The following is a 21,990-nucleotide window of genomic DNA, read 5'->3' as shown; positions in this document are numbered from 1 at the left end:
GACTGTTATGTGGCGCTCTCTTGCAACTGCTAAAACGAACCTATTTCTAACAGGTAGCGGGAAAATATTGCGATCGGTGGTTTGAAAAGCGTTACGTACATTAAAAGCAAATATCCTTTTACGCAAGATGAACTATGTGCAAGAATGTACGATGAATTTCGTAAATAAGGAAGCGTTTGACTCTCATTTAAAAATCAACTTTTTGAGGACGGCCATTTAGAAGAATTTAGAGCTTAGAAGATCACACATGTACGTCGTTATTAAAAATTTTACTGGCACATTTGTGTGATGTATCTTAAAGTGTATCACGCGCAGAAAAGATCAACATTATATGTGGAAGCTTAGCGTCTCTTTCAGCTTATTAATCTTGGAGACCAATATTATATGTGAATGCTACGTATATTAATTTAAACCATTAACTTATTTGTATTGTCGCGCTACTTAAAAGTGATCTTGCTGTGGCTGACTACATCACATGTCCTAAACTGTTATAAGCTGGCGAGATCACGTTACATGAGTGATGAGTGGCTTACAAAAGCGCATTGCAATCTCGATTTCAATGCTTCGGAAAGTAACACGCGGTATTTGGTGGAATTCGAATTCATACCTTTGTAATATGAAAATATGCAGCGTACATATTGCTGGACATCAAAGGTGTTTCAAAACGTGTTTTTTTTTCCCCCCTGAGTTTCGTTTTCTAAAGTGGTGGGAAATTCTACGTCGGTATATAATACCATTAACATTCAAAGGATTGATGAGTTTTACTGTGCCAAGGAATAGTATACGATCACTTAACATGGAAAAAGTGTATTTTCGCCCGGGAGAAAGTGTATTTTTAACCAGGAAATCCGGGAATTTTTTTTCCTTGTACACGTAGACACTCTGTCCTATTTTCCAGATGGCAGCATCTATCCCGAAAATTTTGGATTCCACCTCGAATGCCTTGATCATCTAATGTCGATGTTTCATTCCTTCAGCATATGGGCCTCGCAACCATGATAATTGTTTGATACCTGTCTGTTTTGGATTTAACCTGCTACCTACAACACATTACATTCAATTAATTTTTTATTAAAGGCCTGATAATGAGACTAGTATGTGCTGTCTCAATCCTATAGTCTCAAATAACTTTCGCAGTTGGCACATTTTCGACTGCAGATGTGTGTTTTACATGACATTTCTTCTTCACCTTCACTGCAGGTATTGATGGGCACACCTCCATTCTGGCAAGGTCATTGAACACATTGTCCATCCATCTCGCTCTTGGTCAGCCATTCCTTCTGGTGGAATACCATCTCCCTTTTGTTCTGCTATACTCTTCATATGTCCTAACCAGTGAAATGTACAAGTTCCTGTAATACATGGTTATATTATTCTCCAGTGTTATGTCTGTCACAAGCTCTTAAGATTTTTCTCAGGATTTTTCTTCAGAGGCTCTTAGGTTGATAATGTTCAGATTTTGTCAGTTATTTAGCTAGTTAGTCACATGTTCCGTTTGTGTGCAACTGAATAAATCTAATTTTACCATTCTATTCATATTTTACTCTCATTTTTTGAAACACATCATCAGTGATGGATTTGCAACTGCTGCTCTACATGGGTGCTTGGTTTGCTGGTTTGAAAGCTGTTGTTCTGCTTCCAGTCTCTTAAAATTAAACTAGCACAGCATTGAGAATCTGACATTAAAATATGTTTTCATGTTCTCAGTTCTATGCTAATGCCATTTCGAAACACTGAAAGCAGGACAGCAGCTTTAAAACCAACAAAGCAAGCACATATGTTGAGCAGCATCCACAAACCATGCCACTGGTGATGCCTTTCAAAAATAAAGGTGAAATACGTGTGGCATGATGAAATTGGCTTTATTCAGTTGCTCATAGACATAACTTCAACATATCACACACAACTTAGAAAATAGGACAACAGAAGTTAAAACCCTTAAGTTGTTTGCATCTGCTTCTTTCATTGTCCACACTTGTGACACACAAGGAAATAGGGTACTGTACTGCATCAAAAGGATAATTCACATGAGAAAACTGTAAAATAATGGGACAGCATTGCCGACAGTGATGAAAAGGCATTTTTATTTGTTTGTTGGTGGTACTAAGATGTTTATACCTTGAATTAAGTGCTGGGCACATTTTTGTCTAATAATTTTATAACTTTTAACTATGTTGTTGTTCATATAACTATAGAGTTCTTAAGTGTCTGTAAGTTTGCAAAATAGATGCTGTTTCCCTTGTGTATCCTTCTTTAATACATTATCTCGTATATGGTATTTGCTAATTCATCAAAATTGCGGTGTTTTGTAACTGTTGTCGATTTGAAGTGAATTCATATTTTACACATGTCTCTTTAACACACACACAGCTCTGTAATAGCCTAATTGACAAATGTATTCTTACTCAGTTATCAAGTCCAAAACTGTCATTAATCTTGGAAAATATTTATTCATTTGCAGTTTAATGGGAGTGCTTAAAAATTTGAAGATAGAAGATGATCCGGCAGGAGGAATTGACAGTGTTACCTTAGCTTTAGAAATGGCCTTACTATATGCTGTGGATCTTAGCATTATTCAGAAACGTGAAGATGGTGAGGGTATGTTATCTAACCTGTGTGGTGCAGTGTATGTTCTGTAACATTGCTTTACTACTTTGCCCATAAATGTAACCAGAAAGCGGGCACCTCGACCACTTCGGCTATACGTGCACGTGCTACCTTCCGTACGGACTACGATATAAGGATACAGACAGTGAGACGTGGAAGTCTGGATCGATGTGGGGAGTGTGTATGGATAGCTGAAGTGGTTAAGGTGACCACTGGCAATAAGCAGGAAATGTGGGCTCAAGTCTCAGTCCGGCACAAATTTTCGTATGTCACATCTGTACCTAATACAGCTGACATCAAGGAATTCGCAATCATCGAATTAATTTTGAAAATATTTCTTTAAGCTGTGGCTCGTTAACAGTGTCCGTTCTTTCAGATATGAATGTAAGTGATCAGAAAGAGTGAGATAATTAATGAGATTGAGAGTGAATTTTTGAATTGGAATGTGAAAGCCTAAAATGGGAAGTTTGTATTAGAGTTTTGTGAAGAAACTCCTAATATATTTAAAGGTCTGTATCCGTAGTTAGTGTGCATAGTATTACAAGTAATGTCTCTCTTAGACAACAGCACATTAAAATGAAAATGAAGAAATATGCAAGTAATGGTTCATACATTTCTTAGCTGTATGAAACTTTCAGTGTTGGAACTACAATTTTGTGACAGAAGTGAATTGTGACTGGCATTAGTAGGTTCGATAGTGAGTGATGTGGTGTGTTGATGAGAATGTCGTGGACTCAAGAGGGTGACAGTTCAAACCCCCATCCAGATTTAAGTTTTCTTTTGTTGTCTAAATCACTTCAGTCAAATACTTCCATGGTTCCATGAAAAGGTAGTGTTGAGTACCTACCTTGTCCTTGCCCTATTCCGAGCTAACACTGCCTCCAGTCAGAATCACAATTTTATTCTCTCATTATGTACGTACATAAATAATTGATTTAAAGTACAGGAGACTCATCAATATAAATACTGTACCTGATACTCATACAGTGAGTCAAAAGAGACTAAAATTAATCTTAATTTACAAAAAATCATTACAGCTGTATTTCTTTAATCTACAAAGAAATAATCCTCATTTCTATGCTAAGATGATGTGTAATTTTGTCTTCAATATACCTAGTCCCATAAACTGAAAGTTTTTCACTTTTATTTTCTACAAAGTATTAATAGCCATGTATTGAGGGGTCTGGGAGTGGAGGTATGATCTATAAGATGGTAACATGAAATTATCTTTGGTTTACGTGTCGTATATATGTTGAAAATTGTTCCATATAAATAATTCTGGATTGGTACGGAGAAAGATAAATGGTTCATAAATGTAAATACATAGATTAATTAAAATTTTTAGGTCCCTGAATAAAGGTCTCTATAAATCTCAAGGCTTAATATTACACGCACGTTTTCAGTAGTAGTTCTGTGGAGTGATAATATTGTATTTACACTACTAGCATTCCCCCACAAAACTTTCCATATCTTACAATAGATTTAAACTAGCTGTGGTAAACAACTTTCCAAGTGTCCATGTCGTGTAAAGGACGATCTTGTCATTGCAAATGCAAGACTGTGTGGCTTGTTTGCCTAGTAGCTTACATGAGAACATCAGGACAATTTTTTCCTTTAAATATCCCAGGAATTTGACAGAACCTGCTTCCCTATGTTCCTAATTTTTATTAGCTCAGATGATTTTGATTGTTTTGTGACGGCTCCCAAACTCAAGGTCCTCGGCGGTACTTTTGGGGCAGCCACCACAAATTGTATAAAGCGTGGGTAGTGACCAGCATGTAGGTACGTCTGTTGGCCGAAAAATAATTAATGACAAGAACTGCGCCAGCTAGAATGAAGAAATAACTTATCTTTATTTCTGATGAAACGTGCACCAGCAATACAAGTCCAGGTAATATCCAAGAGTAATCCGTGTACTGAGCCTAGTCGAATACAATAGCAGATCACACGCTGCAATGGCTACGCTATAAACTCCATGAAAGTATAGCAATGGACAATCGACAATACACTGTCAGTTTCGGCGACAGCACTCCTCCTTATGTGCAAAAGGCACAGGGTGGTGCGTACCCGAGCTCAGCCGTGGCGCGACCTCTTATGTCGGCGGTAACACCCTGAGACGCCGACGGCCGCGACAGGAACTGTGGCCAGTGATGTCACGGCCAGGGCGCGCGCGTGTGCACGAGTTGGTTGGTTGGTTGGTTGGTTGTTTGGTTGGTTGGGTCTGTGGATACAACATTCCTACCACCCTGAAAGGCCACGAAGACGTAACATGCTGCAAGGGCCTGACGACGAAGGGGGGTGGGGCTACTGTGAGGCGATGGGGAGCCAACGTAGCGAGGCTGGGGGTCATCCCGGCATTCGCCCTGCACTAGAGCCGGAACCAGCCGAAACAGCCCCAAGGACGCAACTCACAGCAGCCACGACGGACCCAACTAATGCGCCCCGACTCTCGAAGACGACGGGGATGTAGCCTCGGGTAACGGTGATGATGACCCATGTGAAGTGGTGGCGATGGAGGTCCGGGGGGGACCAGCTTTGTAGGATGGAACGATGGCTGTAACGGCTTATGGTCCATCACAAGAAAAAATTTCGTGCCATACAAGTATTCGTGGAACTTTGTTACTCCATATATGATGGCTAAGGCTTCCTTCTCAAGTTGGGAATAGTTCTGTTGTGTGGGGGTGAGCAATTTGGAAGCAAAAGCTATTGGACGATCAGCTGATTCTACAACACTGCACCTAACCCATAGGATGAAGCGTCCACAGCGAGAACAGCTGGTTTAGGAGGGTCGAAATGTACAACGCACCGATCACTCGACAGTGCTGTTTTCAATTTCTGAAATGCCGCTCGGCATTCGGCCGACCACACAAACGGAACGTTGCACTGACGTAATCGGTGCAAGGGGGCAGCTATTTGCGCAACATTGGGTATGAACCTATGATAATAGGTAATCTTGCCTAACACAGATTGCAACTCCGACAAGTTCTTAGGCAAAGGAAGGCCGGCAATGGCACGAAGGTGCGACTGCGAGGGATGTACACCTTGTGCGTTGATAACGTGTCCGAGATATTCTATTTCCGTACGAAAAAATACACACTTTTCCTTGTTCACTCTGAGCCCTGCTTCCGACAACACTGTAAATGAGCGACGCAAATTCTGCAAGTGTTCCTCTGGAGTACGACCGGCAACCACAATGTCGTACGGATAATTTGAGCAAAAAGGTACTTTGGCAGTCAGTTGCGACAAGTAGCGCTGAAAAATGGCAGGAGCGGGGGAGCTGCTGGAGGGGAGTCGCAAATATTTAAAGAGGCCCAAGGGAGTGTTGATCACAAAAATGTCCCGGGACGGTTCAACTAAAGGAATTTGCAAATATGCATCCCGCAAATCAGTCTTGCAATGGTATCGGCCCGTGCCTAGTTTGTCCATTAATTCCTCAGGGCGAGGGAGAGGATAGCTATCGACAATTGTCTGTGGATTCACTGTACTCTTGAAGTCCACACACACACACACACACACACACACACACACACACACACACACACACACACACACAAGGAACCTTTGGGTTTCTTTAGTACAACTAAAGGGGAGGCCCACTGACTGGCACTAATGGGCGCAATGACTCCCTCATTTTGCAAAGAACGGAGTTCTTCTGCGACTTGGTCACGCAATGCGTGAGGCACTGGTCTTGCTTTGCAAAAACGTGGGCGGGCGTTATCCTTCAGCATGATGTGTGCAACATAATCACGTGCGCAGCCCAAACCACTGCCAAACAGTTCAGGGAACTCTTCTCAAAGAGGAACAACAGCATCAGGAGTAGGACATTCACTAACAGCTAACACATGGTCCTGGATGCTGAGGCCAAACAAATCAAAGCAGTCCAGTCCAAAAATATTTTCACACGGACGTGTGGCGACAATGTGCAATTGAATTGTCCTGGTCCCATTATGGAATTGTGCTGGCATGCTACATGTACCCAGTACTATAATACATTCGCCACTATATGCCGTAAGCGGAGCAGAAGGTTGAGCAAGTTTAGGCTTCCCTAGCAATTCGTACACCCGACTATTTATCAGTGTAACGGAAGAGCCTGTATCCAACTGAAATTTCACACTATGTGAAGCAATGTGCAACTAAATGTACAATTTGTTCGCCCGGCGTTGCACAGAGGGCGGCAAAGCACTATTAACTACAGTGACACTACTATGCAAACCATTTGCTTGGACACTGTTGTCAACACTGTTGCCTTTAGAACTAATAGCATGGACAGAATGTGCCTGTCCAAAAGCACGAGAAGCAATTCAGTTCCATTTACGCTGTTGGCACACGGATTGTACATGTCCAAGCCGTCCACAATTGTAGCAAGAATAATTACGCGATGGGCAATTTTCGCATTTGTGACGCACATGACACTTCGGGCATGATTTCAAAGGTGCCCGCAAAGAAGCAAACTGTCTGTTTTGACGCAAAAGCTGTTGGCGGGGACGCGAGCTACTTCCACCTTGCTGATTGGGAGCACGTGGTGTGCGTGGCAACTGCACCTGTTGACGGTTGGTCTGTTGTATACAATGTCCGTCCGACACGCGACAAACGGTAGGCAAGTCAAAACTATTTTGAGCACTGTCACATGCATCTCTACTCTCCAAGATAGCTACGACTTGGTCTAGAGAGGGATCGGGGATCCACAAAAAGGTTAGGTGGACGGCGGACTGGATCAGACTCTGAATGTGGCTCTCCAGCAGGGATACGACTTCCTTAAATCCTGCCCTGAAATGAGATCCATCCTTCATGATATCCTCCCCACTCCACCAAGAGTATCTTTCCGCCGTCCACCTAACCTTCGTAACCTCTTGGTTCATCCCTATGAAATCCCCAAACCACCTTCCCTACCCTCTGGCTCCTACCCTTGTAACCTCCCCCGGTGTAAAACCTGTCTCATGCACCCTCCCACCACCTGCTACTCCAGTTCTGTAACCCGGAAGGTGTACACAATCAAAGGCAGAGCCACGTGTGAAAGCACCCACGTGATTTACCAACTGACTTGCCTACACTGTGAAGCTTTCTATGTGGGATTGACCAGGAACAAACTGTCTATTCGCATGAATGGACACAGGCAGACAGTGTTTGTTGGTAATGAGGATCACCCTGTGGCTAAACATGCCTTGGTGCACGGCCAGCACATCTTGGCACAGTGTTACACCGTCCGGGTTATCTGGATACTTCCCACTCACACCAACCTATCAGAACTCCGGAGATGGGAACTTGCCCTTCAATATATCCTCTCTTCCCGTTACCCACCAGGCCTTAACCTCCACTAATTCCAAGTTGCCGCCCCTCGTACATCACTTGTCACTCGCGTGCGCGTGTGCGTGTGCGTGTGCGTGTGTGTGTGTGTGTGTGTGTGTGTGTGTATACCTGTCCTTTTTTCCTCCTAAGGTAAGTCTTTCCGCTCCCGGGATTGGAATGACTCCTTACCCTCTGCCTTAAAACCCACATCCTTTCGTCTTTCCCTCTCCTTCCCTCTTTCCTGACGAAGCAACCTTGGGTTCAGGGATACACACAATCTAAAAAAAAAAAATAGCCTGAACCATCTGTGGTTGCAACCCCTCCTTCCAAAGTGACCTCATATCTGTTCAAATTCTGCTAGTCTACAGCCCTCACCAACCTAGCTCTAAACAACCATGTAAATCAGGCCCCAACCCTCTTGTATCTCTTCTTCATTCCTAAAATTCTCCCTCTCTTCATTTCCAAATTCCTGCGTCCAATCTTTCACATTAAAACACCCCCCCCCCCCCCATCCCCTGAAACAAGAGTAACATGCACACATTGCCACCTCAATAACTTTTCGAACCTAGTCACTCCCTACTTCCATCTTGCATTACCGCTATCCTCACCCTCTCCAAGAGCCTCCAACCATCCCCCACATCCTCTCATAGCCGAAAAGTCCTTTCTTGCAGACCTACTGCATATACCTTACCCTCAGAAACTCCTTCCCACCACCATATGGAATCCAGAACCTAAACAGACCCAGAACGCAGTCATGAATCTGTCTTCCAAAAGTCTCTGTCCCACAGAAGCATCAGCTATTTCCAAAGACCTTATAGTCTGCTCACTCCAAAATGGAACCATACTGGACTTGTTAAAGACCTTTTCTACTGGAAACACTTTTTTGTCACAAACCCTACCACACTCAACCCAAAACCAATATTGAACCTTGCCTAAGTCCACGACTCCATTCAGTCTTGATCTACACACCACTGCTCCCAAAATCAGCCCCTGATAATATTCCAGAATTTCTTAACCTCAAACTTTGGCTAAACATTATCCCCCAAATCTCTGAATGTGAGGACTAACCCTACATCCCCTGAAAGAACCACGGTCCACCACCTAAAACCTAATCAGGACCTTATAATCCTATGTTCCAACAAATGCTTCACTGCTGTGGTATTGATCTGCTGGTATTACCTGGCAGAGGAGACTACACTAGCTGTCAGGTCCGTGCACCTACAAATCCTGCCACAACCCGAACAGCATCTCCTGTCATTTCTCAAATCGTAATGTCAATTGAAGAACCTCTCTCCTAAGTGTGTCTGTCTCCACACTTGTACCATTCCCCGCACTACTTCTTCGTGCTTCGTGAAGTCCATAAACCCAACAATCCAGGATGTCCAATTGTATCCAGTCACTGTGCCTCCACAGAGAGAATCTCTGCTCTCGTGGACCTGCCCTCCTATATAAAAGACACCAAACATTTCTTCTGCCAACTCTTCGCAGTTTGTTTGTTTACCACATGGTGCCCTGCTTGTCAATATTGGCTCAACCTTCCTCTAGACTAACATCCTCAATGCGCATAGTTTTGCATTGAATATGACTCCAAACCTACAACATCCTTCCTGGTCACCATTACTGATGATATTCTCACCCAGAATTACTTCTCTTCTGAAGGCGTCACCTACAAACAGATCTCTGGTACAGGAATGGGCACCTGCACGGCATCAGCCTACACCACCCTATTCATGGGCCATGTAGAGGAATCCTTCCTAATCACCCGGAACCCCAAGCGCCTCACCGGATTTTAATTCATTGATGACACCTTTGTGATATGGATTGAAGGTTGGGACACATTCCTACTGAAATTCAACAACTTTCTCTCTCATTTGCTTCATCTGGTCCTCCTCAACCCAACAAGCCACTTTCCCTAATGGTTGGCATCCACCTCAAGGATAGCTACCTCAGTACCTCCATACACATCAAACACACCAATCACTAGCAATATCTTCATTTTGACAGCTGCCATCCATTCCATATCAAAAAGTCCCTTCCATACAGTCTTAGCCACCCACGGTCATCACACCTATCTAGTTCATTCAATATCAAACATTTTTTAAATGCCTGTTGCACAGTCTGATTTGGAACATACTACCACGGATAATCAATCCATTGGCGCACTTGTGATAAACTTGCTCATTTTATACGTCCTGTTGGTGTCGGTTGTCTGTCATTTCTTGAAGGCCAGTCTGCATACATGCATTTAAGCATGGTTTATTCAAACAGACGTCAAATAGTTCGAGAATTCATGTCATCCTACCTGAAGTTACTGCCAATTTTGCTTTACTGTAAGTGTTGTAAGGCCTACGTATGCATGTAACACCAGCAGAAATTACAAACCAATCATTGCACCAGGATGACAATCCTGTACAAGCCTAATACATTCCAGCACAATGTCGTCTGAAAACCAGCCATTTTCATTTGCTATTACAATTACAGTTTTGGGAAACACTCCTGATTTCAGTAAAGTCTTCCACCTGAAAACTATGAATGGGGGTAATTTACGTTCATGAGCTGTGTGAGCAAGTATAATGGGACATACATTGTGTTTTTCATCTGCTGGTGTAAGAATACTTACCTTTCTTTTCTCTGGTGTTCACTGTATAATTTGGCAGTGCGTCAGAACACATGGGTCAGCATTACGTAACGGGCAGTGGTTTTCAGTTAGCCACCTGATATGAAGTGCTGAAATTCCACAAGTTTTTCTCCATAATTTTTTGGCAGCTTCTGCGCAATTGAAATTCACCTCCGAAGTGAAGGACCGCAGCGTTTCATAAAATGATCAATCGAGTTGCGGCTAGAGCCCTACGGTCTTGACGCAGTGGTAACACTGGTTCCCGTCAGATCACCGAAGCGAAGCGCTCTCGGACTGGGCTAGCACTCGGGTGGGCGACCATCCGGTCTGCCGAGTGCTGTTGGGAAGTGGGGTGTACTCAGCCCTTGTGAGGCAAATTGAGGAACTACGTGATTGAGAAGTAGTGGCTACGGTCTCGTAAACTGACATATGGCTGGGAGAGTGGTGTGCTGACACATGCCCCTCCAGATGCGCATTCAGTGATACCTGTGTGCCGAGAATGACATGGCGGCCGATGTCGACTGTTGGACCTTCGTGGCCCGTTCAGGCGGAGTTTAGTTTTTAGTTGCACTTGAGCAGTTTCATGTGCTTTAATTTTTAATTTCAGCATTCACAGGCAGGCATTGCTGACACTGTTCCTTAACAAACTCGTTCAAAATTACTTCAAGAGCATGATATCGGCCACATTGTGGCCCACTAACGACTTGATTGCTACAGGAACATTGAAATAATTTGTGTCTTTGCAGTCGGCCATCATCTGACGTTGCTCTTATCAGATGATATCACATTAAACACCTTTCAGCTGTCAGTTTTCAGCCTTATTTTATTGGGGAACCATTTTCAGTGTTTTACTACGCCATCTTTTGGCCCTGACCGACGTGTAGGAATAATCTATCTCACTTGTGGTCAAAACAGGGGCCAGCAATACTATTATTAGTAGACGCTTGTTTCAGTGACCATTTCAACCATCGCCTGCCTACTGTTCAGGTGATGGCTGAAGTGATCACTGTAGCAAATATCTACTAATACCAGTATTGCTGGCCCCTGTTTTGATCACAAGCGAGGCCGATTACTCCTACACGTCAGTCAGGGGCCTAAAGATGGCGTAGTAAAACGCCAAAACTGGTTGCCTAATAAAATAGGCCTGAAAGGTGTTTAATTTGACATCCTCTATTGAACATCAGAGTCCCGCAACCATCGCTAAAAAGATGGACGTAGAGAGACTTGCTCTTATCAATCCTGTATTGCAGACGTGCAAGCACGATTAGAACTTTTTCCACAAAAGAAATAACTTCCTTCTCTAGGCCCTATAACGAAAGGGCTTCATTATGGTTCACTAATGCAAGCTTTCACAAAATTTTTACGAAACAATGTGTGGAATCAGAATGAACCACAGCTTACCAACTCCTACAAGAATCCTAAAGCCTTATGCATTGTTGGTATTTATGTACATAATTTTATTTTTGTTGCTGCGAATATTTGAGAGGTTGCTGCATTTGAAGATGAGCAATACTGAAATTCTGTTTCCTTCATTGGATGAAGTATTAAAATCCAACAGTCAAAATTCTAAAAAAAGTAGACTCGTCTTCTCCCCTCCCTGTGCCCCCCTCTCCCTCCTCCTCAAAAGGTTTATCGCCAATATATATCCTCCCACCGACAAAGCTTGCATGTGCAGCACTGCTTATATGCAATGGCAAAAGGTAGTTGTGGCAGCTCCTAGCACCAGTTTTCAGAAGTTCTAATAGTTGTATACTCAATTCTCAGCAACAGGCAGTGTTTTGAATCCTGAAAATTGGAAAAATGTGCGACTTAGATTTGTGTATGTACAGTAATTTGAATTTTTACATTTTATGGACAACATCCGAAAAATTGGATTTTTACAGGTGATCATTGAAACAAGAATAAAACTGTTATCTCAGTGGTGATGTGACTTGTGTGTTACATCCTCTCATCTGGAAATGATATTCCAGGAGCTCAGTGGGAGAGCTCGTTTAGAGTTTGGAAACTGGGGCAAATTGAAACTTTGAGCCAGTCTGCGAGTTGTGCTCGAATACCACTATTAGTAGGGTGCTGCTGGCAAAAGAGAAGGATCCGAGAGCACGTCACGGTGTAATGCGTAATTCTAACGTGTTGCTGATGATTTAATTTATTTCTGTTAACGAGACATTTGGCAATTGTAGATAGAGTATAGATAATGATATGAGTAAAGAAAGCTATGTTGAGCAATAGATGGGGATGTAAAAAATGGCCTGATATTCTAAAATGTGTGTGGTCACTTGGTTTCTGGTATGTAGTGAGGAAACCAATGAAAATATAAATTAACTGCTATTAAAAGCATTCACTCTCACTGTTACTAGTGTACTAATAAAAATCTCGATTATTTATGTTTTACGATTTTTGTTTTCCTGCATCTTTTACCCCACATTACCCCAAATAATCAGTATCTGTACTAGTAAGAAAGCTAGTTAAAGTTTCATTATGGTTTATTCTCCACATGCATAGCACCACACGTGTTGCATGACTGCAAGCCACATTGTCATAAAAATATTGGTCAGCCATTCTGTCTTTTTGTAATTTTACAGTTTTCTCAAGTGAATTTTGTTTCTCATACAATACTTGGTTCTCACATTTCTGTAACGGATTTATTACTTAGGTGTAAACTCATAGTCTTGTGTTCCTTATTGTTACACAATTAGTTATCTTCTCGGGACGATTAACGTGTGGTGGGACTAAATGCTTTCATATCGTTCAACAGATGTAGTGAAGAATTTACCACTCTTGGCAGAAGCAGATTTTCTACGTGAGCTGGTACGGGAACTCACGCCTTCTGGTGGTCAGGTTTGGCAGTGCACAGGACTGCAGGCTTTGACCCAGTTTGCTGTTTCTCTGAGTCTTGCGACTCTGCGAAGAGCTCCTCAAAATCTACAGCCATTTGGTAAGTAATTGTCTACTGTGTTAAAAAAGGAAAAAAAGTCATTCTTGTCAAAAAACTTATTGAGAGATTCAATACTTGAAACAGTAATGTTTCCTGAAGAGTAACCTTTTTATTTGGTATATTCTAGACTGTCAACAGGTCTGTTACTGATCCTTTTTAGACCAATATAGTGTCATAAACATAAGGCAAGAAGTGGCATATGACAGTTCTGTCAATCTTAACACAATAGTGAACTTTGTGAAAAAAAGAGGAGGTGGTGTTTTTGAGCTGTCAGTTTGTAGCAGATAGCACTCAGAGCCACTGCCATTGATGCAGTGTGCTGTGCATGAAGTAACTGTTTCTATTGGTGTGATGACCTCAACCCACAGGAAAAATAATCATCAAAATCTGAACTGTGAAGTCATCCAAAATTCTAGTCGGAAAACCACACTCCTTGTTATACTTCTCAATTGGTCACGATCCCACTTTGTTTATGAACTGAAAACTCTAATATTCACGAGAAACTGCTCTGAAATTAACCTGAACTGACAAAATTGTGTATATATTCTCTGAAACTTCAAAGGAATTAGAAAAAGTGACAAAATTTTGTGAATCACACACAATACTGTTAATCGCATGAACACTGGGGGGTTTCACCATACATCTACCCACTTTTGAGTATAACCAGTGTCTCTTAATACTACGACTCGTAGCAATACAATATCAAAAAACTTTTATTACTGGGTAAACAGTCACTACGTGATTTGACAGCTGACATTTATAATTCCGCTCACATCAGGAAAAGCACCAATACGGGAATAGCAGCTTTTACATTATTGGTCAGAATGCAAGCAATTATGGCAGTTGCCGTAATTTTTGCGCGAAGCCATATTTCGTGACAAAATACTCTTTACTGTCATATATCTAGTCTCATAACAATACATAAAACTACATAAAATAACTACAATAATTTTGACATGCAAGGAGAATTAGTCCTAATGAGAGGAAGAAGTTTATATTTACTGGTGTTTCAACAATGACTACCAGGCAACTTTTAATTAGCTGATTGTAATTTTATTTTCGCTAGCAGAAAGCAGACAAACTAAACAAAGAATTTAATTAAACAGAGTCTGTAATTCTTATACTTTTAATAGAGAAAGAAAGTTTCTAGGTCAGGGGATAGCGTTCAGCGAAATCCCTTAACTTTTTGTTGCATACGAAGCGTTGCGTTAGGCAGCACAATGTCGGCGGGTTACGATGATGAGAGCAGGATACAGACAGTTCCGCTGGTTAATCTTCTCCGGCGAAACGCAAATTAAATTCCGGCACAGCTGTATCATTAACCCCGTGGTGATTAACAAACCACAAGACGCCAGTATACGAACGTTGTTGACATGTCCTCTCTTTCAAAGTACATGACGTAGACATCACTCGTTTTTACACTTTATGCACTGTCCGTAACGCTATCGTCCATAATTACACGGTTCATCACATTCATATGGTCTTAGCCACAAATACACAGTTCATAGAATTGTTCATGTATGTGAAGCATACCGTAAACAATGTCCACTCTGTTCTCGCATTTCAAACTTCGACAACGTCACTGAAAGCCATTTATATTGCACAGTTAATTAGTCTTCACTTTCATGGCTTGATAGAATGTGATGTACAACAGTTCCACCACCCAAAACCAATACCAGCAAAGTTCATTCGAATAAAGGCACAGTTCGTGTCGGCCACAACAAAGTAATGTTAGCGGCACTTTCACAGTCCGGTTTATTTGCTCTTAAAGTTCGCTGGCGATGGCATTACATACCGCAGTGGCAAAGAGAATTAACAATCTGATAGTTTGGTATCACTGTCCATACAATTACGTATGCTTTTCATGGAACGCAGTACTATTTTTCCCGTGCACGCTTCAGACACGCCATCCACCATCCCCTCTACTACGCAACAACCTTTCAACTCTCGATATCACTATCGCTGTCCCCTGTCTATAGATGTTATATCGTTATCGTAAATTACATAAACCTTTATAAATGTTATTGACTGCATTTTTCACAATTAATAATATTCCAAAAGAGAACTTTAGAAACTTTACCACAGGTACAAAGCAGGAAACCTATTTATCCATTGGCAAACGAAATAATCACAATTACATCTTTACATTTAAAAACCACAGTAGAATCTTACATAATCACAATTAGAAATGCCCATATGAACAAAAGAAAAAGAATAGAAATCTAAAGAAAATCACGAAAAAAATTTTTATAGGCGTAATTAGCAATGCCTTCACATTGGGAAGGCAGCAGTTCTGCTGTGTGTATGCAGCAGAAGTTTTCTTTTCTGTGCCCTAGCAATTTTTGAAAGTTTTAATGTGAGTGCTTGTGGTACTTAGTAATATTTTCACAGTAGGTTTGGTGGCCTGTTAATTCTGAAATATGGAGTTTTTCTCTGAACTTGTGAAACATTTGTGGTGTGTTGCTGTCAGGACTCGGAAAAGTTTCCTATGCGTTTGTGGATTCAGACTAGTTTTTACCGCTGGCTTTGAATTGGAAACCACTGAATGGCTGTACTTCTATTTCCCATTGTACCGAGACTGATCAGAACGTTGATCCATATTTACAACCAGGGGCGGCTTCTGAGGTAGTGCAGCTGTGCCGTGGTACCACTTGAATGAAAAAGAAGGAAAGAAATCTATGTGAATTTCGCATAAAACATTGTTTCGGAGTATGTATTTTCTGATTTGAAGAGGTGCGTTTTGCTGCGCGCTCTCTTGTGGTAGTTTTCTGAAGTTTGGAGCCAACTACAGAGATTAGCACCTTCTCCCATTGTAAGCACTGTGTGAAAGGCTCAGCCGTCGGTGTCTGCACGCTGCTTATGGTGGGGATGGAGCCACAGCTGGTCTGACTCAGAGCTTTACATTCCTTCCGCCAGAGAGCAGTAAAGTGCAAAACGTATAGAAGCATGGTCTGCCGTCTAGCAATCGTGTTAGAATACATCGGGGCACAAATTTCTTGTAATCCAGTTTTAAACAATTTTTATGCAAGTTAATGCTAATGCATTCCTAAACAAAAATTTATGCTTAATTAAATCGAATACAGAAATAATACACTTAAATATCATTATAAATAGCTATATATAATTTGATTATAATTATGCCCTTAGGTTTTGAAACTAATAGGCGTTATTTCAGAATTGGTATAATTCACAGCAGCAGGGCTATTGCTACAGAACAAAAAAAAAAAAACTAACATATTCGCCATGCGTTGGGCAACTGTTTTCCAAAAAACAGTGTAGTATTTCTGTTTATACTTGCTATGCTCTGTACGAACACGTTGTAGTATTGTGACGGCAGGCAATTGACCGTATATAGCTGTGTGCACAGTGTTATCTGTAAGCAAAAATTCAGTTGACTGTGAAAACAGCAGACATGACCAGAATAAATGAGTGATTAAAACGCCATTTAGCAACAGGACTCACAGTGAAAAAAAATCAGATAAAAACCACTAGGTAGGCCACTCCCGAATCTGAATCTGCAGCAGCAAACAAAAAATAGGTACCGTAAGTTCAGTCCAGAAAGTTACCAAAAGAACAAATGGATGTTTGCCATTTGGGGGAGATGTTCTTTGGTGTAAGACTGGAATAACTGGTACTGGGATTGTATGGTCTAAAGTGGAAGTACGTGAAATGTCAAAGCGACACATGAATAATGTGCTTAGTCTGTCATTTCTAGGCAAAACTAACATTCAGCAGAAATTAGATTTGCAATATAGACAAACAATTGACAGCCACAACAAACGTGAAGAAAAGAATATATATATATTGAACTGAATTGTAAACTGTATTTGGTTCTGTAGTGCTTTGGAACTGGCTGTCAGAGGCCACGATGAATCTGATGCCTCTAAAAATAAGGGGGTTTTTCGTGAGCTAATTCAGTTCAGTGCAGAACTGAATGAAGATCTTCAAGTTCATCTCAATCAAGCATCAGTGTTAAAAGGCATTTCTAAGACTTTCCAGAACAAACTATGGCAGTGCATGTTGGAAGTGTACCATTATGAAGTTCGTAAAGAAATTAAACGTGCCGATTGTGTTGCAATAATCGCGGATAAAACCACAGATGTGTTTTGCGAATTTCAGTTGGTTATTGTTTTGCATTATGTTGTTGGTGGAAAACCTGTTGAAAGATTTTGGAACTTTGTTGACCCAGGAAGTCAGAATGCTCATACTATAGCTGAGAGTATTCTGAAAGAAATTGAACCATTAATGGGCGATGACCGATCAAAACTAAAAGCTCAGAGTTATGATGGTGCCAATGTTATGAATGGCAAGCTGAATGGGGCCCATAAATTAAAGTCAAATACCGAAATGCAACTACATCCACTATTATGCGCACAAGTTCAACCTTATTATGTCTACGAAAGTATCTGTTAATCGCAAAGCCCGTGTCTTCTTTGCACATCTTTCAGGTATTTCTTCTTTCTTTTCTAACTCGCCACAGAGATCAAAAGTATTGCATAGAATTATTCAAAAAAGCTTGCCCTGTGTGCATGCGTGCGCATGTGCGTGTGTCAAGAGATGGAATTGTTATTCACGAGTAGTAAAGATGTTTTCAAAAACAGGGAAAATCTTATTACTGTTATGGAAGTCATTGAAACAAGCGAGAGCATAAAACTATCTTCTACAGTTGAAAAAGCTGGTTCAAACCACGCCTCCCTCTCACAGGACTGGCAGCGTAAGTCGCTGATTCCATCTGGTTTTATGAGAGTTGTATTCGAACCCTGTGACGGAGCATGATTGCTCTCTGCACTCATTTCAAAATAAGAAAAGGAAACAACCAGCAAGCACAACTCAAGGCAAAGTGGAGCACATAAATAATTTTAGACTTCCACATAAAAATGACCTCACATACCCTGCGAGCAATGAAGAATTGTGCTGTTGATGTGTGTGCGCGTGCTTGTATTTCTTTGTGCAAGATAGCTAACACACCCCCCCCCCCCTCCCCCCGCCCCTCTCCCTATCTCTCTCTCTCTCTCTCTCTCTCTCTCTCCCTCTCTCTCTCTCATACATACACATGCTGTCATGTTCTCCAGGAATGTATCAGAGTCTTACTGTGACTGTGCATAAGATGGGCGCTGTTGTAGTAAGTGTTCATTTCTGTTTCCCTATATGTTTTGTTTGAAATAATATCTTGTGAAATATGTGAATTATTGACAAAATTCCATAATAGAATCGATACTACCAAACTGAGATTTTTTTTGGCACCACCAATGGAATGTCTCAGCGGCTGCCACCATTTACAACATTAATGTAACTTGAACTGGAGACTGAATTGTTTGTAACCAGAAAAGCTGGGTAGTCTGTCATCACACCACCACATCATAAACAGACATGGAGTAAACAATTGCACTTTGTAAATTATAACCACACTGTGTCAGGTAAAGTTATTTTCCATCATTCTTATCTTGCTTGCAATTTGGTTAAAAATTTTCTTAAAGTAACAGAATAGCATATTGGATAATGCAAATGGTGTGTAATCGCTCTATAGACGTGAGCTGAGCCATCAACTGTTAAAAACCATTCACACAGTTTAATTTAGCCCTGGTTGTCAGAGAGGAATGGACTCATAACTTTGTTTTTCGGACCAGTGATAGGTCCATTGAATCACTTGATGCTTGTAACTGTAGTATGTGACAATTTGATAACTGCTTTTTCTGTCATTTCATAGCATCAATCTTGTATGAAAGCTATTTGCCACTTTCATTTTATACTTCATGGAAACGATTATTGATTCAAACTTGGGGTTGATTTTCCAGTAATTCTGGGATTATTACCACTTGCTTTTTCATTAGTTGCACCAATAGCTATGTACCTGTTATACTGTCGTAAATATACAGTGTTATTCCATTGAAATATTGCACAGTTAAATAAGACTTTTAATTAAAGACACCATTGATATTGTTTCACATAACTTAATTTAGTAACTTAATGTTATCATTCCTATGCTTATGGTTTCAGTATTGTGTTTCGAGCAAAAAGACAAAGTATGAAACTGACATGTACTGGGAAAAATACAGTGAAATAAGTTGAAGGGAAATGATGTATTGTGCTGTATTAAAATCATGCTGTTAGCTATTTCAGCCCAGAACCATTATCACACACATGAAATTAACAGATATGGAAGAAGTCACATGTCTGCACAGATCGTCACCTATATATAAAGCATTCCATAACTCACATTAAAATAACCAGATTTAACAGTGCAATAACATTACTTACATTTGCTATGTCCTGCAGTACGTATCGTGCTCATCACATTCTTTTATGTCACATACATAAAACCATAAGTGGTATCCCATCTTAACATACTCTTTAAGTGCTGCAGCATTACAACTAAAACAGCTGTTACGATATTGTCAAAGATGCACTTACTTCCAAACATTGTAATCCTTTTGATAGTTATGTGCAATTTCATTTACTACTGGCATGCCAGACTTACGTGAAGTATTGTCGACCCAGAAATCGGTGACCAAAGGTCACATACTATATTCTTTGCAGGATATTAAAATCATATATGAATGTGTAAATATCATGAAATACTGACAGAGAAAGTAGATGTTAACTACTGGTGTGCCAGACTTAATGAAAGTATTGTAACATAGGTCATCAGTGACTTGCTGTTACATGCAGATATACGGAGATCAGATTATTGACATATTGTACAGATGAGTGATTCATAAAAACACATATTTCAAAAATATTTTAAGTTTTTATTATTCTGATAGATCAGTGGGACCAAATGATAATTTATGACAAATAAATCTGTGAATGTATGTCTACCTTTTGTTACACCAAGATTTGTATGAAGTGGTAATAGGAACCTTATAAGATATAAGTCTAAGAGCGCACTTAAAATTCATTGCAACAATATTGCACACAGAGAAAACATTCTTCTGAAAACCACGTACATGTATTTTACGTTAAGCAAACCACACAGCACAAATCAAATTAGGCAAAGAAAAAAGTGTTGAACCAAGTAGCAATGTTTGGCAGATACAGGTACGAGGGTAATCCCAAAAGTAAGGTCTCCTTTTTTTTTTATAAGTACATGGACCTGTTTATTTTTACAATGGTTTACATCAGTTTGCAGCTTGAACATTTAGCTGTTTTTCGACATAATCACCATTTCTGTCGATGCATTTTTGTAGAAGCTGGGGCAGTTTTTGTATGCCCATGTCATACCAGCTCGCCTCCATGCTGTTCAGAAAGTTATGAACCTCTTCTTTCACCTCGTCGTCAGAGCTGAATTGCTTTCCGGCCAAATGTTTTTTATCCTAGGGAACAAGTGGTAGTCACTGGCTGCCAATTCAGGACTATAGGGTTGATGGGTGATTGTGTTCCACTGAAATTTTTGCAAGAAAGCAATTGTTTGCCGTGCGATGTGTGGGCGTGCATTGTCATCGAGAATGTGTACACCCTGGGCGAGCGTTGTCATGGAGAATGTGTATGCCCTTGCTCAACATTCCTCTCCTCTGGTTCTGAATTGCGCGTTTGAGTTTTTTCAGAGTCTCACAGTACCTGTCAACGTTAATTGTGGTCCCAGTGATTCAGCTCCGATGACAAAATGAAAAAAGAGGTTCGTAACTTTCTGAACAGCATGGCGGCGAGCTGGTATGACATGGCCATACAAAAACTGCTACAGCATCAACAAAAATGCATCAACAGAAATGGTGATTATGTCGAAAAATAGCTAAATGTTAAAGCTGTAAACTGATGTAAACCATTGTAAAAATAAACAGGTCTATGTACATATAAAAAAAAATAGAAGACCTTGCTTTTGGGATTACCCTTGTAAAAATAATTTCAACACATGCATCGAATAAAAGTAGAGGCTACTACAAACATTATCATAGGTCATCAGTGTGTCAAGATTACACACAGAGATCAACTTAATGATTTTCATACAGAAGAATATTTTTTTTCTGTGTGCAGTATTGTTGCAATGAATTTTAAGTGTGCTTGTAGACATATATCTTTAGTGGTTCCTATGATCACATTCTATCCATCTTGGTGTAATAAAAGGCAGACCTAGAGTCACAGATTTTCTTGTCTTGAATTGTCATCTGGTCCCACTGATGTATTGTGGATAGTATAAACTTCTAATATTTTTGAAGTTTGTATTTTTATGAATCATTCATCTGTATAATATATCAATAAGCTGGTCTCAGTATATCTGTACGTAACCTTAGGCGCTGATGACCTACATTACAATATTATCACTAAGTCTGGCACGTCACTAGTAAACAGATTCTTTCTTTGTCAATATTTCATGATATTTATACTTTCACACAAGATTTTAGTGGGTTGCACCTAAATTTCGAAGGCAAAAAGTTTGTGTGTGACAAAATAAGCAAAATTATTGCAGAAAAAGGCGACTTAAACAAAATTCTAAATTTCAGAGGTATTATGAATGCTTTTTTTTTAGAGTAAATGGTAGCATAGACCAACATCCAAGCAGCCCTAAACAAGAAAAAGCTGGCTTAACAGCTAATAGTCTTACGCAGGT

The 21,990-nt window shown here is 40.5% G+C and overlaps 1 protein-coding gene across 1 annotated transcript in view; it reads left to right on the top strand.

Moving 5' to 3' along the window:
• LOC124612680 (nuclear pore complex protein Nup205) overlaps window positions 1-21,990 on the top strand; it is a 314,008-nt gene that overhangs the window by 72,319 nt on the left and 219,699 nt on the right. The window contains exons 6-7 of the mRNA XM_047141009.1: window positions 2,462-2,598; window positions 13,266-13,445. Of these exons, the coding sequence (XP_046996965.1) occupies window positions 2,462-2,598; window positions 13,266-13,445 (317 nt within the window). The remainder of the gene's footprint in view (window positions 1-2,461; window positions 2,599-13,265; window positions 13,446-21,990) is intronic.

The sequence above is a fragment of the Schistocerca americana genome, chromosome 4 (assembly GCF_021461395.2).
Source record: "Schistocerca americana isolate TAMUIC-IGC-003095 chromosome 4, iqSchAmer2.1, whole genome shotgun sequence".
Taxonomy (NCBI): Eukaryota; Metazoa; Arthropoda; class Insecta; order Orthoptera; family Acrididae; genus Schistocerca; species Schistocerca americana.
Note: the sequence above shows the minus strand (reverse complement) of the source record. Positions and strands in the feature narration are given on the sequence as shown.